The sequence below is a fragment of the Pteropus vampyrus genome, unplaced genomic scaffold (assembly GCF_000151845.1).
Source record: "Pteropus vampyrus isolate Shadow unplaced genomic scaffold, Pvam_2.0 Scaffold206, whole genome shotgun sequence".
Lineage (NCBI taxonomy): Eukaryota > Metazoa > Chordata > Mammalia > Chiroptera > Pteropodidae > Pteropus > Pteropus vampyrus.
In genome coordinates, this window is record NW_011888987.1 from 601,853 (window position 1) to 626,421 (window position 24,569).

Genomic DNA, 24,569 nt, shown 5'->3' on the forward strand with positions numbered 1-24,569 from the left:
ACTTTTATAAAGACACATATAATATTCTTTAGCCACCTTCTTGCCATTAAAAGTGTGATCCGTCAGCTTTTACAGTTGTTCAACAGAATTGATAAAAGTCTTTGTCTACAGCAACTGTGTATTTTCAGCCACACACCTTTCCATTTCAACTTACCAAAGGAAAGACTACTTTTATTATCCAAATGGAAAAGCTGGGTCATCTGCAAGGGTCGTGAAACGGGCTTATTCCTAATCAGGGACCTCGGAACCCAAACGTGTGCACCGTGGCTCCTACCCCTTTGGAGACAATCTCATGGGAGTAACTTTTCCATAGCAGGAGAGACACCATGATTTTTCCATGTCACACTCCAACTTCTTGAGAACGTGCTCGAAGTCAGATGTTGAACAAAACTCTCAATTTCTATTTCAAATGCATGCCATACAGATTAAAGCACAAGTGTAGGGTCTACCACTCAGCCTTCCTACGCAGTATGATTCATAAGGAAACTCCTTTTACTGGCTGACAACAAATCAAGAGCTTGGGATAGCAGTATTTGAGAGCATGTACTCAGAGCGGGTTTGGGGTGGGCAGAAACACAGAGTGCATTCCAGGTTGGCAAAAGTGTACGGTTTACAATTACAAGGCAAGGTGAAGCTGCTGCTGCTGAGAGTCAAGGAGGCTATAAATACGTAGTAAATGAGGCCAAAAAGTAAGTGAAATCATAATTCTCTCCATCTCTGACTCTCTGTCTGTCTTCCTCTCACGTTCCCATTTCTCTAATGTGCTTTCAAAGCTGAGATATTAATTGTAAGTTTTCCAAAGTCTCTATTCATCCTGTAACTGGCAAACAACTGTTATACTTTTGTAGCTATTCTGCAGCTACACACTGATCCATCCCTAAAATCACCACTAAACTTGTAATGCTGAAGTATGTGCAAGTTTGAATCAGCATTACCATACAAGGCAGCTTTGAATTCCTCATGGTAACCTTTTATTACTCTTTTCAAGTTTTCAAACCACTGCCAAACTTCTTGAACTTTGTAGAATGATTATAAACTTTATAAACATAAACCTCTGATTCCACTTGGTAATCTGTTAAAGAATGCCAAAGTTATATTAACAATGCGCATTTCAAAATCAAAGGACTGGAATACCATTTTAATTACTTTGACCCTAGAAAACATTTGTTGGTATCATTGAACAATTGATAAACGGTATTGCAACAGCTGTGCTGGTTTTCAAGAAGAAGATTATACAACCCAGAAACAGAGCTTGGGCTGCAAATGTCCTGTATGTCTGGGTTGTTTACAAATGCCTCAGATATTCAGAAATGTACCCTTTTAAAATCTCTGAAACATTTGTTAGTAACACTTCATAATGTAAGTATGTTTCCTTTGGCACCTCAGTAGGGCAGTTCTTATTTTCAGCTCAAACTCTGAGGGATTAGGTTGAGAAACAGAAAGGGTTCTGTCTTTAGCAGGCTGACCCGGGGCTGCTGCTGGTTGCACAGCCCAGAATCAATGAGATATGGAGCAACTCCTTAACGAGGGAAGGCCTTTCTTTCTTTAAAGGACTGGCGAATGCTGTTGGAAGATGCAAAGGTGCACGGGAGGAATTACTGTGGAAGGGCAAATAAGCAAAAGAAAACTACTTTTATGTGATCCTGACATAATTTATATGAAAGGGAAGAGACTTGTACTCAATATGGCAGTATGGTGAGGTAAATAAGAATTCAGACTTTGGGGTCAGAGTTCGAATTCCAGTTCTTACACTTCTTAGCTTTGCGGTTTTGGTCTTACTTAATCCCACTGTCCTCGGTTTGCTATCTGTAAAATGATAAAATAAAAGTACCTACGTCCAAATGTTGTTGTGAAGATTAAGTGAGTGTATGTGTATAAAGCATTTAGAACAGCGACTTAGCTCTACTGATCAAAAGAATGTTAAGGCAATTAAAAAAATAAACTTAAAAAAATATTTCAGCCAAAATGTGCTCTCACATGATAATGCTTCTCCCAACACAAACTTAAGAAAGGTTATTTTAAAGCTATTAACTCTTCCTTTGGTGAAACCCACATTAAGTACTCTGAAAAGGGCTCTATGATTATCATCTAAAGATCTTTGGTGGGAGATACATAATGGGAATTCCTGTGTTTGTTTTACAGGTGAAGAAGCAAGAGTTACTCTAGGCCCTCGACGAGATACTGAATCATCCCTCTGGGGTGCAGCCCGCTGCGTGTGCATTTGCTCTGCCTCCTGCCACCAGAGCAGTGGGCAGAGGGGAATCCTTAATGAATATTCAATGGTGATGATGATTTCATAATAGTGCCTTACAATTATCTCACAGATTTTGCAATAACTGTACAGGGTATTTCCTGATATTGGAAAATACTGGGCGCAGTACCATTTGGCAGAAAATCAATTCAGAATAAAAGTACCGTTTGTCACTGTGGTCCTAAGTTGTCCCAGCTTCCCTCTTTCCTGCTTCTCTAGCCCCCATTTCAAGACTATTAGTAGAACTGCATTTGGAACAAGAAGAGAGGAAATGTGTGTGGACAAAAAATAAAGTACTACAAGCCTTTGTCAGGTAGGACTGCCAAAACTCACAAGCTCTTTTGCTATTCACTCTTACAAACATTTAATTATTTTGAAGGTATGATACCTAAATTATATAAATTTAAAAGGAGTAATTCATTTTTAAATTTCAGAAAAAATTGTTAGAATTGGGTAAGTCACTGATTATGAATAGTATCGCATGCCATTATTCTTTGGTAAACTGTAAGAATTGACAAACTTCTGGGCTAATCTCCAGATTTTCTATCTTCTGTTTGGTTTATCACAATGGATTGTTAGTTCATTTAAATACCTGTTTCCTTTATGGGATATGAGATTGTGAACTTCTTGAGGGCAAGGCCTATACTATATATAGTTTTATACCCACAGTACTTGAGAATTGTGGGTGATTAATAAATCCCCACTCAATTTTCATTAAATAAAATTTTATTTCATAGAATCTGGAGAATAAACATGGCCCAGTATTCTAAATTCTTTCCCATTGACTCATTAGTAGCACTAAAGGTGTTTCTCACCTTGGCAACTGGAGTGCTGAGGATTCCATTTGTCCAGCAAAGGAATTCAAGAACTGAAGATTCTCCATGGGAATATAAACCTCCTGCTTGCTTCCAGGTCATGACCTCAAACCTTGGAATGTACTGTGTTGAAAATAGTAGGTTTTCTAAGGTTTTCTAAGTCTAGATTATTATAAATGTTCCTGATATTATAAATGTTCCTGATATTTATAAATTCTACAGACAGTTTATGGACTTACATTTATTAAGACTGCACAACTGTATAAATCCTTAATTAAAGGGAGAGGAAAGGTGGATAAAAGAATAAAAGTTAATAACCTAAGTAGTGCATTTATACAAATAACATTTTGTAGTATGCAGAGTAAATTCACATATTTTTCAGGAATTCTCCTTTATTTAACAAATAATTCTGTTCAATAGATGTGACCGATAACATGGCTGCATAACAAATTACCCCAAAATTTGTGGCATAAAACAACCATTCATTTAAGTTCATGGAATCTATGGTTTGGGAATTTAGACAGGATACAGTGAGTTCAGCTTGTCTCTGCTCATGTCAGAGTCTTCAACTCAAAGCCTTGAGGCTGGGGAATAGAATCATTTGAAGAATCATCACCCACCTGTCTGGGATCAATGCTGGTATTGGGCTTGGAGCCTCAGTACCTCTTCATGTTGACCTCTCCGATGGACCCTCCAAGTAGGCTACTTTGGACTTCCTCATAGTGTAATAACTGGGCTTCATCATTCAAGATAGAGAGCCTGGAGGGGTCACGTCACTTGTTGGGACCTAGCATAGGAAGGCATACATGCCACATTCAGTTCATCCCGGTAGTCACAAAGTCCCACTTAGAAGGTGGTGGAGCCAAAAGATAAAGGAGGCCCTCCTTTCCACACTGTAGCATACTGGAACACACTATGAGCAAGAAGTAAGCATTTATTGTTTCAAGCCACTGAGATTAGGGTTGTTTATCATGAACATTAATCTTTCCTAACTAGTACAGAGAAATAAAGCACACCATTTATTCGTTCTACAAACATCTCTTGACTAGGTCATGTGTTGCATTGGGATGCTTGGAAACAGGGGATGAATAAGGTTAGCACTACTGCTCTAAATTCTTCATAGTCTCATGGAGGAGACAGATGAGTAAAGCTGCAAAAAGTTTTATTGTTTCAATTTGGTCCAAGGCATGGGAGAGGGCTCCAGGATGATTAGAAGGCTGCCTATTGGTTTCAGGAAGAAGTGCAGCACAAGGCCAGGGGTATGCAGAAGGGCCTCTCAAAAGCTTCCTGGCTCCAGAGGCTCTTAGTGATGCATGAGGGTGAACCTTTCAAAGAGATACTTGCCCAACCCAGTCTGGGGGCCGGCCAGCCTGTGGAGGTTAGTCAGGTGGTCACCCATCTTCTTGATGAGTTTCACCTCCTCGTCTAGGAAATGGCTCTCCAGGAAGTCACAGAGATGGGGGTCTGCATGGACAGAACCCAGGGCAAAAGGGCCTGGTTCAGGTTCTTCTGTATGACCATGCAGCTTCCTGAGTTTTACCCGACTCATCTTGAGAAGACTTCTGCAGGTCCTGGAAAAGGGTGCGGCTGCCACACTGGTTCTGTATCTTCAAGAGACACTTGGCACCCTCAAGTTTCTCCTCGGCTGACTCTGGGAAGAAGTGGCCAATGCCTTCCAGAGCCACATCAATTCCGTTGAAGTGGAAGTCCTGAGAGGTACGTGTAGGAGGCTTGCAGACACAGGTTGACCGGGCGGTTGATGCCGCCTCCACCTCGGTGGAATAATTCTGACAGATTTGAGAGCTCATGGTTGTTCGGCAATAAAGAATTAAGCTCAAAACACGATGTTGGCTGGTCTCAGAGGCCAAGGATGGCTGAGAAGGTTCCAAAGGTTGTGACTGGAAAAGAGGTTGGAGGGTGGTCAGAGGCTAGAAGAAAGAATGTCTCTGGGTCTGTTCCACCCAAACACTGTTGAAGCAAGAGACAGATCTGGGGGACTGCAGGGGGCACTGCCTGGGAATCTTGACTTTTAATGGTCAAGCCTAGAAGGGGATCACATTATATTCTCTTATGTTGTTGGGTAAAACTCAATCACAAAGCCCTACACAACTTCAGTGGATGCTGGGAAATATAGTCTCACTGGAAATAAGTTTGGTGATCACCTAGCCAATATCTGTCACCTATCCTTCTATCTACTTATTTACAATCATCATAGTCATCTTGTAGATGACCCTCTAAATTGCTCACCCTAAACCTCTTTATTCCCATTCTGTTTCCCCCTCAAACCTCATTTGAGGAGATTTGTAACTTTGGCTTAGGTTGCATGACTATGTCTCCTGGGCATAAACTGGCTTAAACAATATGAAACAATTGAGGTCAATCAGATTTTCTTTTTAGGGAATTTGGAATCAGAGCCTAGAGGCAGCCCATGACTAGATTTGTAACATAAAATCAGAAGTGTTAGGGCATCCATCTTTCACTAACCCTGTGGACTCAGGACCAGAAAGAACGTGTCCACAGAAAAGAAAAATAGAGCAGATATTCTGGGAATAACTTGGATGAGAGCAAGATGGGGAAGACATCTGATGGTTGCCCAACCCAGTTTCTATTCTTTCCTCAGCCTGACAAGTTCCTGCCTATACCCTTATAATGAATAACCCTTTTGGTTATTTGGAAAAGAAAAAAAAAAATGATGCTAACCGAAAAGACACCTTATCTAATTAAACAAAGAATTTGAAGCAGGTCAAATGAACTTACACAATAAAGTTGTCTGGAAAACTAAAAGATATTTAAGTGCTATGATAGTGAGGGTTAGATTTTGCTCAAAGTTTCCTGAAAGTCGAAGTGAAAGGGAGATGTAGTTATTTGTGTTACTCTCAATTTTAGAAATGAGAAAATGTACATCTTCCTTTGGAGAGTAAAGCTCTGTTAGCACTAAGATCTAATAGTAATTTCTTAGGCACTGGGCTATTAATAATTCATGTGGGTGAGTTCACAGACTTCTCTCAATCCATTCACACTGTCAAAGAGGACACCAGTTCTCACATGTAATGATAAAAGTGAATGCTTGGAATCTTAGAACAATTTGAACCTCATTATCGCTACAATGTAAGCCCTTATTAGCTAATATTTGAATGGCTTTGACTTCCTCTTGTTATTTATATATTCTCTGATCTTGAATCTTATTCTCCCCATTTGGCTACATTTCATTATATGTGTTAAAATTACTTCTATTTTCCCTAGAACATAAAGCACTGTGAGAGCAGGGATCTTGTTTGTCTTGTTCACTGCTTTGCTCCCAGTGCCTGCAACCAGTCCAGGCATATAGCAAATGCTCAATAAATATTGAGTGAGTGAATGAATAAATGAGTGAAGCAATGGAGAGAAGTGGAGATGGCAGAGTGCAAAAAAAGAAATTGGGAAAAATTGAGGTTTGGGGGACTTGGGGAGATAGAAGCTGGTGGTGTGAGAAAAGCAGGTAGGAGAGAAGATGAAATTTGGTAAGTATTGCTGAGAGCAATGTACTTTGATCCTTGTATTGGCATTTAAAAAATTCAATTAAACTTTTTTTTTTTAACTTAAAGCTACTGAACTATGTTTCTTCTACTACTTCGTTCTTTAGACCAAACGAATTACATCTCGACTAGTGAAACTTTTATATGGTTTTCATGGCTAACTCAGATGTTACTTAATTCATTTTGTTATTCACCATTTTGGGACTCCTGGGAAAGATTTTTCTCCTTATTAGGAGATTAAAACGCCCTTTTCCCCCTTCTTGGCTTTATACTTTGAGTGCTGTTTTTGAAGGCATAGTGCTTGAATAAAAGGACAGATCTGAAAATGGAAGGAATCACATACAAGATGGCAGAGCAGAGAGATTAAAAAGAGCTTATTCTAAGCCAAATTTGTGCTGGCCTATGTCTTGTATTTAAGCCAGTCTTAGCTGTGCTTTTCATTACTTACAGCCAAAGGCATTCATAACTGATTGTCATTCTTCTCTAGCAAACTATCAAAACTAACCTTGGTATGCCTCTCAGTCTTGCTTATCCCAGGCATCTATCTGTATGTTTTGGTCTCATTTGGAAACTTGATATCCATTCTGCTTTGTAAATCCCTTAACCTGGTCTTCCTATACTCCTTAACTTTACCTCTGTGCCCTCTGAAATGCAACTCCTGTGTACTATCAACTCCCTTCTACTGTCAACCTCTTCATCTCCTTGCTCTGATACCCAGTTATCCCTCAAAGTCTATATTTCTTCTGTAGTACTCTGAATAGAGGCCAGTTATTTTTTCTCCCATATGGGCATTTCACAATGCCTATGGGGTAGATGTCTTACTCATTCTCTATTGTTATTTCCACTAATTCCTGTATGTTTCCTAGCAATGAGCTCTTTGAAGTATAGTGCATGGCCTCAGATTTACTACTCATTTCATCTCTTAGTTCCCACTTCTGTCAAACTCCAGGATACTCCTGCATTTTTTTTTAATAACTTTTTTTTTTAATAACTGATAGCCTCTGGCTCACTGTTCTCTCTACTGTTTTCCCTTATTCTTGATGACTTCAACATTTTTAGAGATGTCCATCCCATACTTGGGCCTATTATTTCCTAGACTCCCCGAATCCAACAATCTGGTTCTCCATCCTACTTAGCTGTAACTCTGAGGAGAGAATCAATGGGACTTGGCTAGAAGGTCTCTAGACTCTTAAAACCAGCACTCCTCCTTTAAACTAGTATGATGCCTTCAGTCAGTATTTCTGGTGACATCAACTCTAATGTCTCTGTGTTTAATAATGGCTGACTCTAGTAAAGATAACTAGGTACAAGTTGTTTTCGTTATTGTCTGAAGATCAAGATATCCTGGGTAGAAGTATCATTGAAGAAAAATCAAGAGCAGCCTTCATAAATGTCAGCATGAAATGCCATTCAAAACAAGTATAAAAGATTAATTATATCTTGTTTTGAGTGTTTCAAAATACATTATCAAATTAAATAGAAGCTACAATGACATGTTTCCCAGGAAGAGACAAAATAATTAGCTAAAGCTATTTAAGCATCTAGTAAATACATTAAAAAAAAAAAAAAGATTCTGTTAAGCAAGAATGTGTTTCAGGTTGTATATTCAAAACAAACCCATGTGCTCCAGCACAATGAGTCCTTTTCACATATGTGAGTATTCAGTATAATCACCAAAGTTGTCATTGAGTACTTAAATCAGGAGACGTCAGGGAGGGGCAGAAAGAATATAGTACAGTTGGTGGTAAAATGCTATTTTATGGAGACATTACTGGAGTCATGAGTTTTCTGAAGAAATAAGTGAACACCCGAAAGACAAGTTCAGATATGCCAGGGCATCTTGAAACAAAGGCTTAATACTGATCTCGGGTGGTAGTGTCTCTCTGGTAACCATGGTGAAGTTGGATGAGCTTAAACACTGCCTGTTGGAAATTCCTTAAGAATGAGTCAATAATGAATCTTTTGCCTTCGGTGAAATAGGGCTGAAATACTTCAAAGTCAGATTTGTAAATCTATGCTTGAAGACTTCAGTCATAGAAGTTTCAGCTTAAGTTGATTAAAGAAAAAACAACTCTGTCTTTCATTTCCAAAAAAGTAAAAATAAAAAAAGATACAGCAAATATGAAGGCCAGTGAGTTCCTGAGTAACTGGCATTTCTAAATGGGATTAGATAACTCAAATCCACTGATTTCTCAAAACTATAACTGTATCCAAGGGTTACGAGCAAAATTCTGCTTAGGGATGAATAGGATATGAGCACATCTGTGAATGAGTTCATGATTAATCATTCTGTTCCAATACGATAATAAACGTGTCACCTCAATATACTTCAGCAACGAATGATGTGTCAAAATCTTTTGAACTTCCTGGGTCTCAGGAAAGAAATATCTCCCCTCTTTTTTTCTCTTCTAACTCCTTCTGTTCTCAGGTACCCACTGCTGTTTAGGGCATAGGAGGATCAGAAGTCATCATTATATCTTGTAATATCCCAGACAGTGGCTTCAGCAGAAGGGAAAACACATCTTTTCTTACTCTCTGTGGTGCCTTTATCGTGTTTCATATTCTGGTATGCTCTCCTTCCGAATCTAGTCCCTTTCAGGGTGAGTCTCTACATCTCACTGCACAGACGTAGTTGTTAAATGCCTACTATATTAAGTACAAAAATGACAAGCTATATCTCTGAAAAACAGAACATAAATGCGTTTGGGATGAAGAGATTTCCATTTATTGACCAATAAGTAGAACAAGAGGTTATTCTTCATTGTCCACTTTTGAAGAAAAAAAAAATACATGAATCAAGATTTAAAACTTTTATTGCTTCCCTATCTTTTCCCTATTGCAGGGGAAGGATTTAATCTAGCAACCACCTTATTTTCTTATTAAGTGTTTATAGGGCAAAGTAGTTGAAATTTTTTTTAATCTGATTAATAATTAAAAATGGCAGGGTACTTTGAAACCTCTCATACAGAGAGCTCATTCTCTTATATTACAAGACCAAACTAAATAAGAATAATGAGTCAAATCTAGTGGTTCTGTACTTCCCAGGCAAAGTAGTTTTTTCTTCTAGAAAATACCTAATATCCATGCAATTAGCACCTCTGGTAGTAAGTTATGGCTTTGGTCAAATTTCTTCAGCCTCTACATCTGATTCTACCTCAGCCCCAGAAGAATGGAGGCTTAACAGGCAGACATATGAGGAGCGGCCATGTCAGCAGGCAGGAGAATTATCTCAATCTATTCTCACTTAGCCATGTCTGGGGGTGAGTAGTAGTGGTAGAATTTAGGGAGAAGCACTATTAGTCAAACAAGCAGGAACTGAAAAAAAAAATCAAATTATTCTGGGTATGTGTCAGAGAAAACTGCTATTTCCACTATAATAGAAATACTTCACACAGAGGGGAAAAAGGGATATCTTATGATTTGCTAATAGGAAGAATGAATCTACTATTCCACATTTGCTTCCTTTTCACAATAGGCCTCCATAAAAAATAAAAAAAATTCTTAGAATACCAAATAGAGTTGTAATTTAAGTATGAGTAATACCTGTTAGATTTATTTCAAGAGAATATAAACTTTTCCCAAACTTCAATTAAAATGCCACTTTCTTCTTCTGAAAGGAAAAAAAAAGAAAACTCCCACATGACTTTAAAACTAACAACTTAAATGCTTTGATTTATTTTGAAGTTTCATAAAACTTATCTTTTCATCATAACGAAAAAGCCTAGTTATTGTTCTGTCTTGTCAGAGAAGCCTTTGTTTTAGGTTCAGTAATTTTTAACCCTTGGACACAGCGCCCCCTGCTGTAACAGCGCTTAATTGTAGAAGGATTGTTTTCTGCTCTCAAACAAAAAGGATATGAAGAACAAAGGTTCAGTTCTTAAAGTGAACGAGATTTTATTTTGAATAATAGTATACATATCATTCATTACACTTAATTTTCATAGTGCATAGTTTATGGAAGTATATAGTGGAAGTAAACATTAGGAATACCTAAGGATGAAAGTTATATAGGTGAAGAAGATATTCCATATACCTATGAACAGGCTTAGAAGCATCACAGGACAATATCCATTAGAAAAGAATAAAAACCATGCAAAAAAATCTATCTGCACCATGCCAGGCAAGTGCAATAGATGCAAGTTATATTTTCTTGGCTACAAAAAGTATACATGTTCTTTGGATTGAAAACATTACATAAATGAGTGCTTTGGTTTTAGTGTCCAAGCCAAAAATCTATAGAAGTAAAAAGTGTGGATGCCACATGTGACAATAAAATATTCAAGGCCACAGATGGAGGTCACCAGCTTATAAAGAGAATACTGAGAGGTAGGGTAAATAAAAAGAGAGAAATGCAATAAAGTCACCTCTGCCTAAATTAGGATATAGAGAATGCATAGGCATTAAAATAACAGCTCTCCATACTATGCTGCATTTCTATTTCCCTGTCAAAAGAATTCACTGTGTATTGCTACAACGTTCAGTGAATAAGATGAGGCAATAAATGTAGAGCCTTGACATTAGGAAAATTTTAATTGCCTTTTCATTTTACACTAGAGGGGAAAAAAGAATGCAGAGCTAGAAATGCTCATCCTTCCATTCAGCACACCAACTTTCAAGTGCTTCATATATACTTTTGCATATATACTTGGTTTGGCACAAGGGGGACAGGGATATAAAAATTAATTAATCCCAAGCCTCCCACTCAAAGATTTTACATCTGGAAAGCTAAAGAAAGATAAAATTCTTTACCATTTTTAAAATCAAATGCTTAAACCAGGTTTTAAATGTTGAGATGAAAAAAAATGGATAAGGAAAAACAGCAAAGAAAGATATTTAACAAAATCTTCTGGTTTCCTTTATAGTTTCTTTTTCCATTTATTTTTCCATATTGCATTTTACAGTAGAAATGCATACCACTTGGGATACCTATGGCTCAACACAGCCTGGTGCTTTCCTCTTAAGACATCATCTTCTTACACTCTACTGAACAGAACACCATCCCCTCCACTGGCATGAACTTCTGCCCAATGAGGCACTTGCTGCAGCAGGAGCACAGAAAGCACTCTGTGGACGCGTGCCAGCTGAAGTTGTTATAGGTCACTCTCTGCACTTCAGGATCAATGGCATTGTGGCATCCTTGACATACCTGTTAAGTTAATGATGCAAATAAGAATGAGAGTGACCTTCTAGTTAATCTTTTTAGCCAACAACTGTTAACAGGGGTCTATATGCTGAGCACTGTGAGAAATAACAGGTGAAGGCCAAACAGGTGATTTGATGCTTGTAAGATATCCCTATAATATTCAAGGCAGAAAGTTTTGATGACAAGTTCCAGGGCAGTGTTTTCGTTCTAGCATATTCTATTAAATTACACAGGAGTAACTATAAAAAGTTTATGATTTTTCCTACAACATGAAATTCTGAGAAGGACATGGAACAAAAGGAATTCCCATTCATTGGTGGTGGGAATGCAAAATAGTACAGCTAGTATAGAAGAGAGTTTGGCAGTTTCTTACAAAAGTAAGCATACTCTTTATCACACAATCCAATAATCATGTTCTTCGGTATTTATCCAAAAGGAGTTGAAAACTTATGTCTACTCAAAATCCCACACCTGGATGTTTATAGCATCTTTATTCATAATTGCTAAAACTTAAAAGCAACCAAGATGTCCTTCATAGGTGAATATATGGACTGTGGTATATCCAGACAATGAAATATTAATCAATGCTAAAAAGAAATGAGCTATCAAGACATGGAAACACATGGAGGGTATTTAAACACAAACTACTAAGTGGAAGAACTCCATATGAAAAGGCTATATACTGTATGATTCCAATCACAAATTCTAGCAAAGGCAAAACTATGAACACAATAAAAAGATCAGTGGTTGGCAGAAGTGGGGAGGGGGTAGGAGGGAGGTGGGAGAGATGAACAGGCAGAGGGCAGAGGACTTTTAGGGCAGTGAAAATACTCCATTTGATAATTTAGTAATGGGTATGTATATCATCTGTTCATTCTATACATTGTCCAAACCCATAGAGTGTACAAGACCAAGAGTGAACCCCAAGGTCAATATGGGCTTTGGGTGATTATGATGTGTCAGTGTAGGTTCCACCTTGGTAAAAATGTACCATTCTGGTGAGTGATGTTGATAATGGGTAAGGCTACGCATGTGCTGGGGTTGGGGGGTGGGTCTATGGGAAATCCCTATCTTCCTTTCAATTTTGTTGTAAACCTAAAACTGCTCTAAAAACACTTGTCATTAAAAAAAGACTTTCCTCACTCATGAAAGCTTTGAAGTGGTAATTTTATCAGTCTTACCTATGATACATGAAATTAACACTACTAATTTCTAGACAGTAGTAAATGAAAATCATGTTAAAGTAATTAAGGACTCATTAAATATACTGACAGTGAGAATAATTAATTTGCACTAAAAATACAACTTGTAGTTAATTGGCTTCTGTTCTGTCATAAGTCAAAATTTATGTAAAATCTAATATTGGAGAATATTAATACTTACATTCCCTATACTATTCAGTATATATGTATGTTATGTACAAATACATATGACATACACACATCCATAATTTTCTTCTTTAGTTGAACATATATATGAAGAAAATAACCCTCATAGAAGAAAGTAGTTAATTGAGACCTCCAAAACTCTGTATAGTCCATATGCCTTGTTTATATATGTTCTAAATGAATGTAAAAGTTTTTGTTTTAAATATTTTATAATAAGTGAAGAAACCAACAAGATTGTCCAGTATTACATGCACGTGACTAAACTTCATCACACTCGGTCTCTTATTGTGATTGTCAGGAACTGCTGAGAGATGAGGTGAAGGTGGGTTGAGGTTAGTTAGCCTGAGCCTTCTTACTTGAAAAGGTCTCAAATGTGGCTGCTACTCAGAGGATAAATTGGTTTAGGGTATTGTTACAAATATCCATTTCAGGCCTGTAATACAATTTCCGTATTTTTTAGAGTTACATGGCTTCTGATTGCAGATACTGTAGTTACTTAAGTCATACATCATGTCATCCCAGTCTTCCCTGAGAAGCAAAGGAGATATTCTATTTGCATAATCAGTACACTATTCCTGAATACAACAAAAATGAGTGTTATAATTACACACTCCTAATTTGTAGCTGTACCAGGCAAACAATTGCTCTTGCACATATTAATTTTTTATCTTTATAATTCATTTAGAATGTTCTCCTTCATGGCTTTTTATATTTTAATTTTTCAATATTTTTAAACTTGTTTGTGTAAAAGCACTTCACGTTCAACTTTTTATCCTCTTGCGTTTAGACCATTGTCTGCCTTCTTTGGCTCAGTCATATAATCAGATTTGTGGATCTTATAATCTTTTAAAACACACATTTTCATTTGTAATTTATAAAAGAGATAACCATTGTTCACCTATAAAATTAGAAAAATTATTTAGGTAAAAACATAACCAATGAACACACTGAATGGTATTAGAATTTAGGGTTTTTGGTTTCATAAAATTTAGTTTTATTAATAATTTGATTGCCATTCATCCCAAAGTATGACATATAATCCTAGGTAAAAACCTACTGATCTCTAACACTTCATAAATCTGGAAGCTGCCCAGGCCTCACTGAGGACCTGAGGACTACGGAACCCTTCGGCAAGACGACGATATGCTTCTGGTGTTCTTAAACTCCAACTATTTCAAAGTTCTTATTTCCCTCAAGCCCTCCTACTTCTTTTATTTTACTTATATACATAATGTGAAATAGCTAATGACACGTGCTCTCATGTGCTTTCTAGCAGCAAGGTCTCGTGAAATCTTGTAGATGTGAATTCTGGGGGTGGTCATTTGAAAATTGAATTGTAGAGACTGTGCAGACAAACTTAATGCATTTACCACTATCTTCCTCCCAAGTTAGTTTTTTTCCTCAGAAATGCCCTGTAGCTTTCTTTGCCATCACCTGGAGTTTGTTTAGGAGATAATAATATATGTTCATTTTGATATTAGGCAAAGAACAGTAGTACATTGTATACGACAGTAAACCTTTAAAAGAAATCATGCCCTATTATAAAGCTAAATAATTTATTAGAGATTCTCTCTTTTTAAAAAAATTGTGTCTACAGCCATACCACCCTGAACAAGCCTGATCCCATCTGATCTCAGAAGCTAAGCAGGGTCAGGCCTGGTTAGTACTTGGATGGAAGACCACCTATGAAGACCAGGTGTTGTAGATGTAAAAAATAAAAAAATAAGGGATTGTAAACTGACAAAGTCCTTGCAATCTGTGAGGTCGACCAAGGGTTGCCTCGCCTAAAAAAATAAAAAATAAAAAATGAATGAATGAATGAATGAATGAATTGTATCTGTGGTTGTAATCCTCTCCACTGATTAGATACAATGTAGATGCAATGTAACAGTTAAATAAAATGGCTTCATCTATTTAAAGCTTTATTCAATAAATATTTATTACCTACTGTGTTGTTATGGTGTTTAAAAAAACAGAAACAAAGCAGACAAAAATCTCTGCCCTCATGAAGTTTACATTCTAGCCCTGAGACCAAGGTCACACACCCTACAATAAAATACACATTATGATAACCCTCTTCTATAGAGAAATTGTTGCAACAACATTCAGAGAAGCAGGTTTTTGGCTAAATTGTGTATCAGGCCACATGGTGACTGAGCATCTTTTCCTCGGGTATAAGGAGGGTCCATGTTGACCCCTCCAAAATGAAAAATATCAGAACGCAAGTCAGTCACTTAAACATTTCCTAGGTACAGGCATTGAGGATATTAAAGATATGGAAATAAAAAGGCAAGTTCTATCCTCTGGCTGCTCATTGTTTAGTGGAGGAGACAGATGAGTAATATTAACAATTGCACACTTGGGCAAGCACACACGCCGGGCCCCATGGGAAGAAAGAGGGATAGAGATTGAGGTAGGGAATCAGGAAGGGTGTTCTGAAAAATGTTAAGCCTAAACTGAGTCTGGAGGAATGTGTAGGCATAGTCAGGTAAAACAGGAATAGGAGGGTATATCAGACAAAGGTTTAAGTGTGAGCAGACGACAAAGAGGAGTATAAACCAACAATACTGCTCACTTGTGGAAATGTAGCATATGGGTTGGATAACTAGTAGAAGCAGCTTAGATGGGCAAGAAGAGACTGGATCTATTAAGCATAGGCTTAAAGATCAGATTTGCATTTTAGAAAGAGTATCTTCCATCATTATGTAAGGTGGCTTTGAACATGATCAAGAATGGAAATGAAAAGACCAAATCTGAGGTCACTGCAATAATACAAATAAGAGAAAATAAAGATCTAAAGTAGAACATCTATAATTGTGAGGATCTGAGATATATTGATGAGGCATAGTTGATAGAAAATGACTAATAATCTCTGGGGACAATGGGTAAGGGCTGGAAATTGGCATTGACACCAAAACTTGTTACCTTGTTTTCACTGTATCATACTCCTAGAACTACACAAAAATGCCATTTTATTTGTCAGTCAGGAGTCTCTTCTACTTGATAGCTCAGGGGGATCTTTAACTAGTATCTGTTTTCCCGCATATAAGTAAATGTGTACCCTTTTAAATCTCCTGTGGCTTCAAGATTTATCATATATGGTCAACTTTTTAAATTTACCCTTTATCTAAATTATCTATCTCTTGGCCATCATACAACAGCAGGGTAAATCAAAGAAAAAATATATACTCTCACATTAAATACTTAAATGTTTGGCCCATGCAAATAAATCATTTATATTTTGTTAGTCCAACCCAATGGTAAATAGTAAATCATTAAGATTTACCAAAGTCAAACCAAAACTTGCAAGTCAAATCAATTTAATGAGTATTAATTGCTTTTGAATTATCTAAATATTAACACCCTATGGTAGGAATCACATGTTTCCTATTTGAGAGTAGCACTTTCTGTTTCTCATTTAAATAAAGGCATAGAGTCAAGTCACAAAGCCGAATGAGGCAATTATATCCCAGAATGCTTCTTACCACAGCGTGATTCTTCACATAGCAGGGCTTGCACACGGGCTTGTCATTGACCATCACGTATATTTCTCCAGCTAGGATGTTGTCACAGTCAAAGCAGCAGAAGTGTTTCAGATGCCAATTTTGGTTTTCTGCCTGAGTATACTCATTGCTGAATATCAGCTGGGAAGAAGACAAAATTTAGATGAAGCATGAATTTTTCTTTTTGCTACAAATAACAAATAATCACTTTTTGCTTAGACAATAAGGGATTTAAATCCACAAGTATATCAACTTACTTTCTTGAGTGAAGTTTGAAAATAACCTAAAGTTTGAACTTTGGTTATTATTTAATTTAGTCCAAATCAATCTTTTATGTTTCTGGACAAACTTTCATTAGGCAACACAATTAACATGGCTCTTGAAATGACTGAAATTAAAAGTTTTTTCATTCAACCTCTTTGAATGTAAATAAAGCACCTGATGCTTGGTTAATTCACGTTGCCTTCTCACTAAGGGTGGCTTTAGGACCGTAAGGGGGCCATACGGGGCTACAAAAATGAGCCTGCATGCAGGTGGCCCCAGAGAATATACCTCATCACAGCCAGCACATCGGGGTTTCTCACTGTCACAGTAATGTCTGCCACAGTACAGCTTCCCATTCTTCCAGAAATAAATCATGTCAACCAGGAGTTCATGGCAGCTACTGCAGACGAAACAAGCTGGGTGCCACAGTTTATCGTAGCCAGCCCTTTCAGCATAGATGGCCGGGTCACCTTCCTTCATAATCAGTTGGCAGCAGTAACAAGACTGAAAGAGAAACCACCCAAAACAATCTAGTCACCATAAGATGGACATTTCTCATCATCAACTTTAACAGAAATTCAGAGAAGCAAATGTCAACAGAAATAACTTCTTCTGAAATTAGTAGGTTGTCCATGTAGACAATTAAGGTTTTAGTACTTCTGTGAAACAGAATCTTCCAGGTGGTTCGAACATAATTCTTGCACCTTATCTGTAACAGAGTATTGTTTCCTGAATTAAAGCCACTTATGGAAAAAGACTAATATTAATTTTCACCTAAACTTTATGTAAGTGGGTCTCTTAAAAATGATTACTTTAGAGCTTATTAGTACTTAAAATTTTTTTTTTTTTTACAAGACTAAGCCTTATTGGTTGATGTGCTAAATGGATCTATAAGAAATATATTACAGTAAGCTGAGTTATTTTTTGTTCATGAGTGTCACAATTTTCTTCAAGGCATTAAAAAAGGCTTTAATTTCCCTCTCTAGGAGAGATTTAAAAACTATGATTGAACATATATCCACATAAATTTAGGTTTAAATTTCAGACACGGTCTCATAAGCAAAACTGAATTAACCTAACTATATATTATTTATGGGAGGAAATAAACAATTAATACCAAAAATAGATTCTAGATTAGTAATATACTATATTCCAGCATGAACCAATGCTAGCCGTTATGTATACATGAAACTCAAAGTTATCCATGGCAACAAGTAATCAGAAAACTTGGCTTTAGGTAGAGGTTTCAAACATGGTGATTCTCTAAAATCAGCTTAAAGTGAATTTTAATTCAATTTACTTCCCTCGCCTACTCCCTTTTGGAAACAGAGGAATGGCCCCCAAAAAGGTTGGAAGAAAAGAAAAGAACTTATAAAATACACCATTTGGGCCAACAGTGTGACCACTTTACTCACATACTGAGTTCTCTTGTGTTCAGCTGATTTGTCCTCCATGGCTCCCACTGCTGCCGGGGTGCTTCTGTCCCCGCCAGGGACATACATTCTGTTGGGGCCTTGAGGGTCCATCTCACGGGGAAGTTTGACATCTCCTACTCCCAGAGCCTCACTCTTGTACTTCTTCACAAACTGCTCCATCTCCTTCACCTCTTTGGGAGACAACTCGTGGCACTTTGAAGGGTCCTGGTCATGTGCAGGGAGCTGCTTTGCCAACTGCTTCTTCCGGTACTGCGCCCCTTCTGAGCCTGCCACTGGCTGCTTCTCTTTGGGTAGCATCTGCATGTATTGCCTAGCCTAAACCACAGAAGACCAGTGTTAACTGGGAGATGCCTTGGCCATCCAGGCAGGCAACAGTATTTAATAACATGCATCAGAAACAAGTTACTTAACAAAGAAGTTGGTTTTATCTATTACTAACAAATGATCAACATGTATCTTGAGATGTTAACACATTAAGAAATGGTACACTATATAGATTAAGTTCAGTAAAAATGAACACATTTTTCTTCATGAAACTAAATCTTTTTTTTTCAATTTGTAAAAAAAGAGTTGTGTTATTAATGTTTGCTTGTGCTAAATATACAAATGCACAATTGCAAAAGAACACAAATTTTTAGGCAGTATGTTTAGAATGGCCTATGGGTCAGCAGCATTTTCATTATAAATAATATCACAAGATTCGTTTTAATGATTTAATCTTCTTTAAAAACTTTCAGATGTCTCATCTAGTTGTTATGAGAAGCTTGATACAAAAATGCTTTTGCCTTATACCGTAAAAGAAATACAGTGCTGAACATTTTTTGAGTTTAAACAATGATAAAAATTTTATTCTTTAGATACTGTTTACTGTCTTAAGAGAAATATTCTCAAGAGTAAGCTGGAAGAGTCACTAGATTTGTATAAAACATCTGTTTTTTTCATCTAAATGATAAAAATTTCAGACCATTCTTTCAAAAAGGTTAATAAATTTGGTAGTCAGAAAAATTATATGAGGAATCTAATCTTACTTTCAAAAGTCTGTAATAGGAGTTGAAAATCAGAAGTAATGGGAACCCCAGAAAAACAATAAACCTAGGTTGAATAGGTCATTAAAGGAACTGCCCTAAATAAGTAGTCCAGGAACTTTTATAAAGGGACCCCCCCACACACCCTCTTATTTACCAATGCCTGATTCTGGACAGGAGGAGCCCATTCATAGGTAACTGTATTGATAGAGACATTCTTCTTGGCAGCAACTGGATTGGTCAATATCATAACATTGCGTTTATACATGGGAATTCCATCCGATTTTAGCTTTGCAATCAGGGTGGTATACTTGGTGTCTTCAAAAAGTTTCCCCACTTTTCGATCCTCTTCATTGCTTAATAGGACATCATGTTCTTCTTGGCCACACTTGCAGTTACGACATATTTTTCTATAATTTTGGAGAAAAGTAAGCAATGATTAATTATAATGTAATCAATAATAAAGTATGTACATACATTTAGAATTCATAAAATACTTCTATACATATTCTACTTAATGGTATGCAAAGACAAATCTTTTGGGGGGGAGTACTAAGTAGCTATCTATAAATTTAAGCAAAGGTGTGTGAAAATATACCTTCACTTTATAAGACTTTGAAAAAGTTAGGTTTTAATTTAAAAATACATGCTCAAGGAGGCATTCTGAGAGTAACTCCATCTGGCATTCCTCATTCTTTTAAATAAATTAAACAAACAAACAAACAAACAAAACCAGCAAACAACTAATATAGCAGGAGATTCTTATTTTATTGCATAATCACATTTCATAGCCATTATTCAAGTTTTTTGTTGTTTTTTTTTAGTGAGATATAGGGAAATTGATATAACTTTTCTCATCAATGACTATAATTCTAGATTTAGGTTAACCTTCTCTGTCCCCTTTCCAATTTCCTTTCCTCTCCTTTCTCATTTCCCATTTCCTTTCTCCTTTCTCTTCCCCTTCCCTTATTTCTTCGAACTTAGTGATCACCTATCATGTGCTCCACTATGTATACAAAAACAGATAAATGAAAGTCTCTGCTCTTATACTTAAAGAACACTGGCCTCTCCCCCGATCTGGTCTAGCATATAATCACTCATTCATTTATGCAACATATATGTGTCCAGGTGACAAGCAATGTACTTAATACTAGGACATACTGGTGAAAAAAAATAGGCCCAGTCTCTGACCTTCTAGAACTTACCACCTGACGGAGAGACAGACATTAAATACACATATGTCCCTATAACTGTATTTATGATAAGAAAAAAAAGTACAGGATACCTTGAAAGGGTATAAATTTGACTTGGAACTGATGAGTAAAGGATTCCTTAAGAACATTACTCAATAGGAAAGCGACATTTAGGTTGAGAGCTGAAGAATGTGGAAAACATAGGTGTGAACATGGTACATGTGTATATTTAGGAAGGGGGAAAGAAGGAGAAAAAAAGCCTCCAAACATTCTTGGTAGAAAGAGTAAAGAGATTGTTCCTTTAGGTTCCATGATTGGAGAAGGCTGGGATGGCTGCACTGAAGTAAGAAATGGGGCAGTGACAAGAATGGGGGAGGCAGCCATGAGATTTATGCAAGGACTTGTAGGATATATTAAGAAATCTGGCCTTCATTATAAGAGCAATGAGGAGGTACTAGAGGCTTTTAGGTAATGGAATTACATAATTAGATTCATCATTTTCAAAAACTGTAATACCTGCCATGTGGAAAGAAGACGAGAGAGACATAATTACAAGTAGGGAGACCAATTAACATGTCAATGGTACATCCAGTTTGCAATGGCATGATTCTAAGTAACAGAGATTCTATTTCTACTTCAAAGTGAAATGATTTTACATCTTGAATAGTTATTGCTGTCGTCCAGGTAAGATGCATTATAGCTTGAACTAGAGCATTTGACCATGGAGATGAAAAGAATGAAACAGATTTAAGATCTCTTTGAATGTAAAACTGACTAAACTTTGTGGCTGATTTGAATGTAGTGATGGTGAAGAGAAAGTCCAGTTTGTCAAAAACTAATGTCGCAAAACAAATTCCGGTTTCTGGGGTGAGTAAGTTGGTAGAAGGAATATAATTTATTACGATAGTAAATGCAAAAGAAGAACAGGTCTGAGGTATGCAGGGAAAAGGCTGATTAAAGTTCTCCAAAACCTAACTATTGATAAGTTTGAAATGTCTATGAGACAGGGTAAAGAACTCAAGTAGACTGTAAGATATATAGAGCTAGTGTTAAAAACTAGAAAATATTTTTAAATATTTTAAAATACTTTAAATATACATACAAGTTGAACAGATCACCTTCACTTTCTGGGGGAAGAACAGAAGGAAAGGCGAGGACTGAGGAAGAAGTCTGGCAGAGGAGCAGAAGCTGGAAAAGATAAGGGGAAACTGGAAGTAAAGAGACTGTGGTGTTAAAAAAAACCCCAAATTCAAGGCAACAACAGCATATAATTCAGAAGGGAGAATCTGAGAGTTTTAAAAAACATTCTAATATCCTTACATTGTCAGAAAGATATTAAAGACATAGATTAAAATTAGATGTTAATTACACGTGTTAAAAATATCTAGATAACTAAAGAGACAAATATTATATATAATTTCTAAATGAATAGAGAGAAAATGAAATGAATATACGAGATGCAAGTAGTCGAACAGAAGGAAATAAGGAGAAAAAAACAGGAAATTAGAACATGTAGAAAGCACTAATTATGATGCTGATATAATCCAAATATATCAACAGTCACAATAAATGGACTCAATTCTCCAGTTAAAAGCCAAAGTCTTTCACTGGATAATACAACTAAATGCTATTTGTGAAAGAGCATATACTTACAATTTAAGGAAACAGAAAAGATGAAGTATAAGGATGCAAGAAGATAACACAAGCAAATACCAGCAAAAAATAAGTTAGATACCTATGTTAATATCATATAACTTGGACTTTAATACTTTTTCTTTTAGTAAGTGTTATATAAAGTCACTACATAGTGATAAAAGTTTAAAAACACCTCTATGACATAACCATTCTAAACTTAATACAGCCTAATAACTAAATTCAAAACATATAAACAAAAATATTAGAACTATAAAAAATAAATGGAAAAACCCATCATTATGATGAGGCTAAAAAGATCAGAAAAACAGATTTGAATAACACAATTAATTAGCTTTATCTAACAGACATAGAAATACCACATCCGGTGATGAGAAAACACACATTCTTTTTATGATTCTTTGAAACATTTGGAAAAATTGAACACATACTATGCTATAGAACAATTCTCAAGGAATGCCCAAGTACTGATCATCAATCACAGTATCTGAACAGAATGCAATTACGTTAAAAATCAACAACAAAAAAGCAATTAGAAAATACTTCTTTTAAAAAAAGCTAAAAAATTTAATGTTGAAAGAAACAATCAAAATAGATGCAAAAAATATTTTAGGAAAAAACTGAAAACAAAACTTCTTGAAACCTGTAGAACATAACTAATGGGATGCTTAGGAGTAAATTTATAGCTTAAATGCTCAAATTAGAGAGAGTAGAGAGGATTAAAAAGCTAAGTGTTCAATTTCAGAAGTTAGGAAAAATACAGAATAAACCTAAATTATAAGCAAGGAAAACAAAAATAGCAGAAACTGATAAAGTAAATTTTTTGTTTTTCATTAGATGCAGAAAGAGTATTCAATATATTTCAAAATATCTTCTGATTATGTTTTGTTAATTTATTTTAGCCACAGAAGGGAACTACAAAGTTTTAGATATGTTTTCTGGGAAAAAACCCCACAAATACTCAGCATATATCATACTCTGTGCATTCATTTTAGGATCCGAAGTAAGAAAGCGACCTTCCTATCATCACTTCACTCATGCTGTCCTGTGGGTACTAATCAGAGCAGTAAAGAAAAATCAAGGAGTCATCAGAAAGAAAGAAACTAACCTGTTGTTATTCACAGGTGCTATGACTAATCACATAAAAATGCAATGTATTACCATCAGTAGGCGTTCAATAAGTTTTCTGAATTTGAAATTAATATAATTGGATTTCTCTACATTGGAAAATTAAAAGAAACAAACTAAAAATTCTTAAATGAATCTCTTTGTCAAATAACCAATTATTAAATAATTATAGATTTTTATGTTTTGAGTTTTCTTAAGGTGAGTTTTGAAAATATTAGATCTGATGTGTAGAATTTCACAAAGAGACAGATAGACAGAGAGTCAGAAATGCAGAGATATGAGGGGTGGGGAAGGTAAACTACTTGTACATAAACTGGTCAGAAATCTTTATTTGGTAAGAATTTGTTGAATAGTGCATATTCTGGTTTAGCAATAAAAGACTCTTACATCTGGTTATCTCATGCCCCATCTAGTGGAAAGGAGCATATTATTCTACAACAATATGTTCTCTTTATTTTTGTTCTTTGGTTAACAAAAACAACATAATTAGTCATAAAACTATCACACTGCTTTGGATCAAGTTTAAAATCATACCTTCCTGAAGGGAAAGAGGTGGGGTAGAAATTTAGTTCTTAATATAAAGAGATCCTTATGTTGTGAACTATGGCATGCATCCTAATAATTAGCAAAGTGATTAACTAAAGAAGGAAGTAGTTATGTTATAAGGATGTATGATGAAAACTAGACTTCCTTGGACATGTTGATTATACCATTCTACACCAGTACAACATGTACCCCACAAAATAAGGGGAGTTAGAGCTTTAGAATTTGAAAGATAAATAGTAAAAGAGTAAGTGAAATAAAGCCTGCTGGTTGTTAAAGCATAAACTATGACAAACTATAGAATGGTTATAAATTATATTTACTATGAAAGTGTTATACATAAAAAGGTATATTAACCAATGATATAAGAGCCACCTCTACACATTTTTTTACTGTTTTGGCTATTTTTGGAAGATTCACATTCTGAGAAAATCTGTTTTCTCTACCCACCCCTGCACTCACCCAACATACCTTTATTAAGCAAGTAAGCATCAGGTTAAAATAGTACACCAATAACAGCAGTGATGAGGGAAAAGTAGGAACTAAAGGAGTCATACTGTGCTCAATTATTAGTTTTCTGAATGGGGAAACCTATGATTGATTCATTATACTTTTTAAAATCACAGATATATTATAAGCCTTATCTGCATCCTTCCTCCCACAGGGTGACCTGCAGTCACACAGCACCTGGCAAGACTGTGACTCGAGAAAG

At 36.1% G+C, this 24,569-nt stretch overlaps 1 protein-coding gene, 1 long non-coding RNA gene and 2 pseudogenes across 2 annotated transcripts in view; 2 read left to right on the top strand and 2 right to left on the bottom strand.

Annotated features, from left to right (window-relative positions):
- Window positions 1–495: 495 nt before the first annotated feature.
- LOC105300274 lies at window positions 496–3,910 on the top strand. Its single transcript, XR_896586.2, has 4 exons — window positions 496–689; window positions 1,552–1,700; window positions 2,143–2,564; window positions 3,627–3,910. It is a non-coding gene; the product is annotated as an uncharacterized LOC105300274 (long non-coding RNA).
- A 319-nt stretch (window positions 3,911–4,229) lies between these two features.
- On the bottom strand, window positions 4,230–7,571 carry LOC111746953 (annotated as a pseudogene).
- A 2,879-nt stretch (window positions 7,572–10,450) lies between these two features.
- Window positions 10,451–24,569, bottom strand: part of TES (testin LIM domain protein) — a 47,348-nt gene continuing 33,229 nt past the window's right edge. The window contains exons 3-7 of the mRNA XM_011372398.2: window positions 19,498–19,750; window positions 18,295–18,630; window positions 17,168–17,383; window positions 16,598–16,756; window positions 10,451–11,727 (exon numbers count right to left, since the gene is read on the bottom strand). Coding sequence (XP_011370700.1) covers window positions 11,539–11,727; window positions 16,598–16,756; window positions 17,168–17,383; window positions 18,295–18,630; window positions 19,498–19,750 — 1,153 coding nt within the window. The 3' untranslated portion in view covers window positions 10,451–11,538. The remainder of the gene's footprint in view (window positions 11,728–16,597; window positions 16,757–17,167; window positions 17,384–18,294; window positions 18,631–19,497; window positions 19,751–24,569) is intronic.
- Window positions 14,702–14,820, top strand: LOC111746955 (annotated as a pseudogene).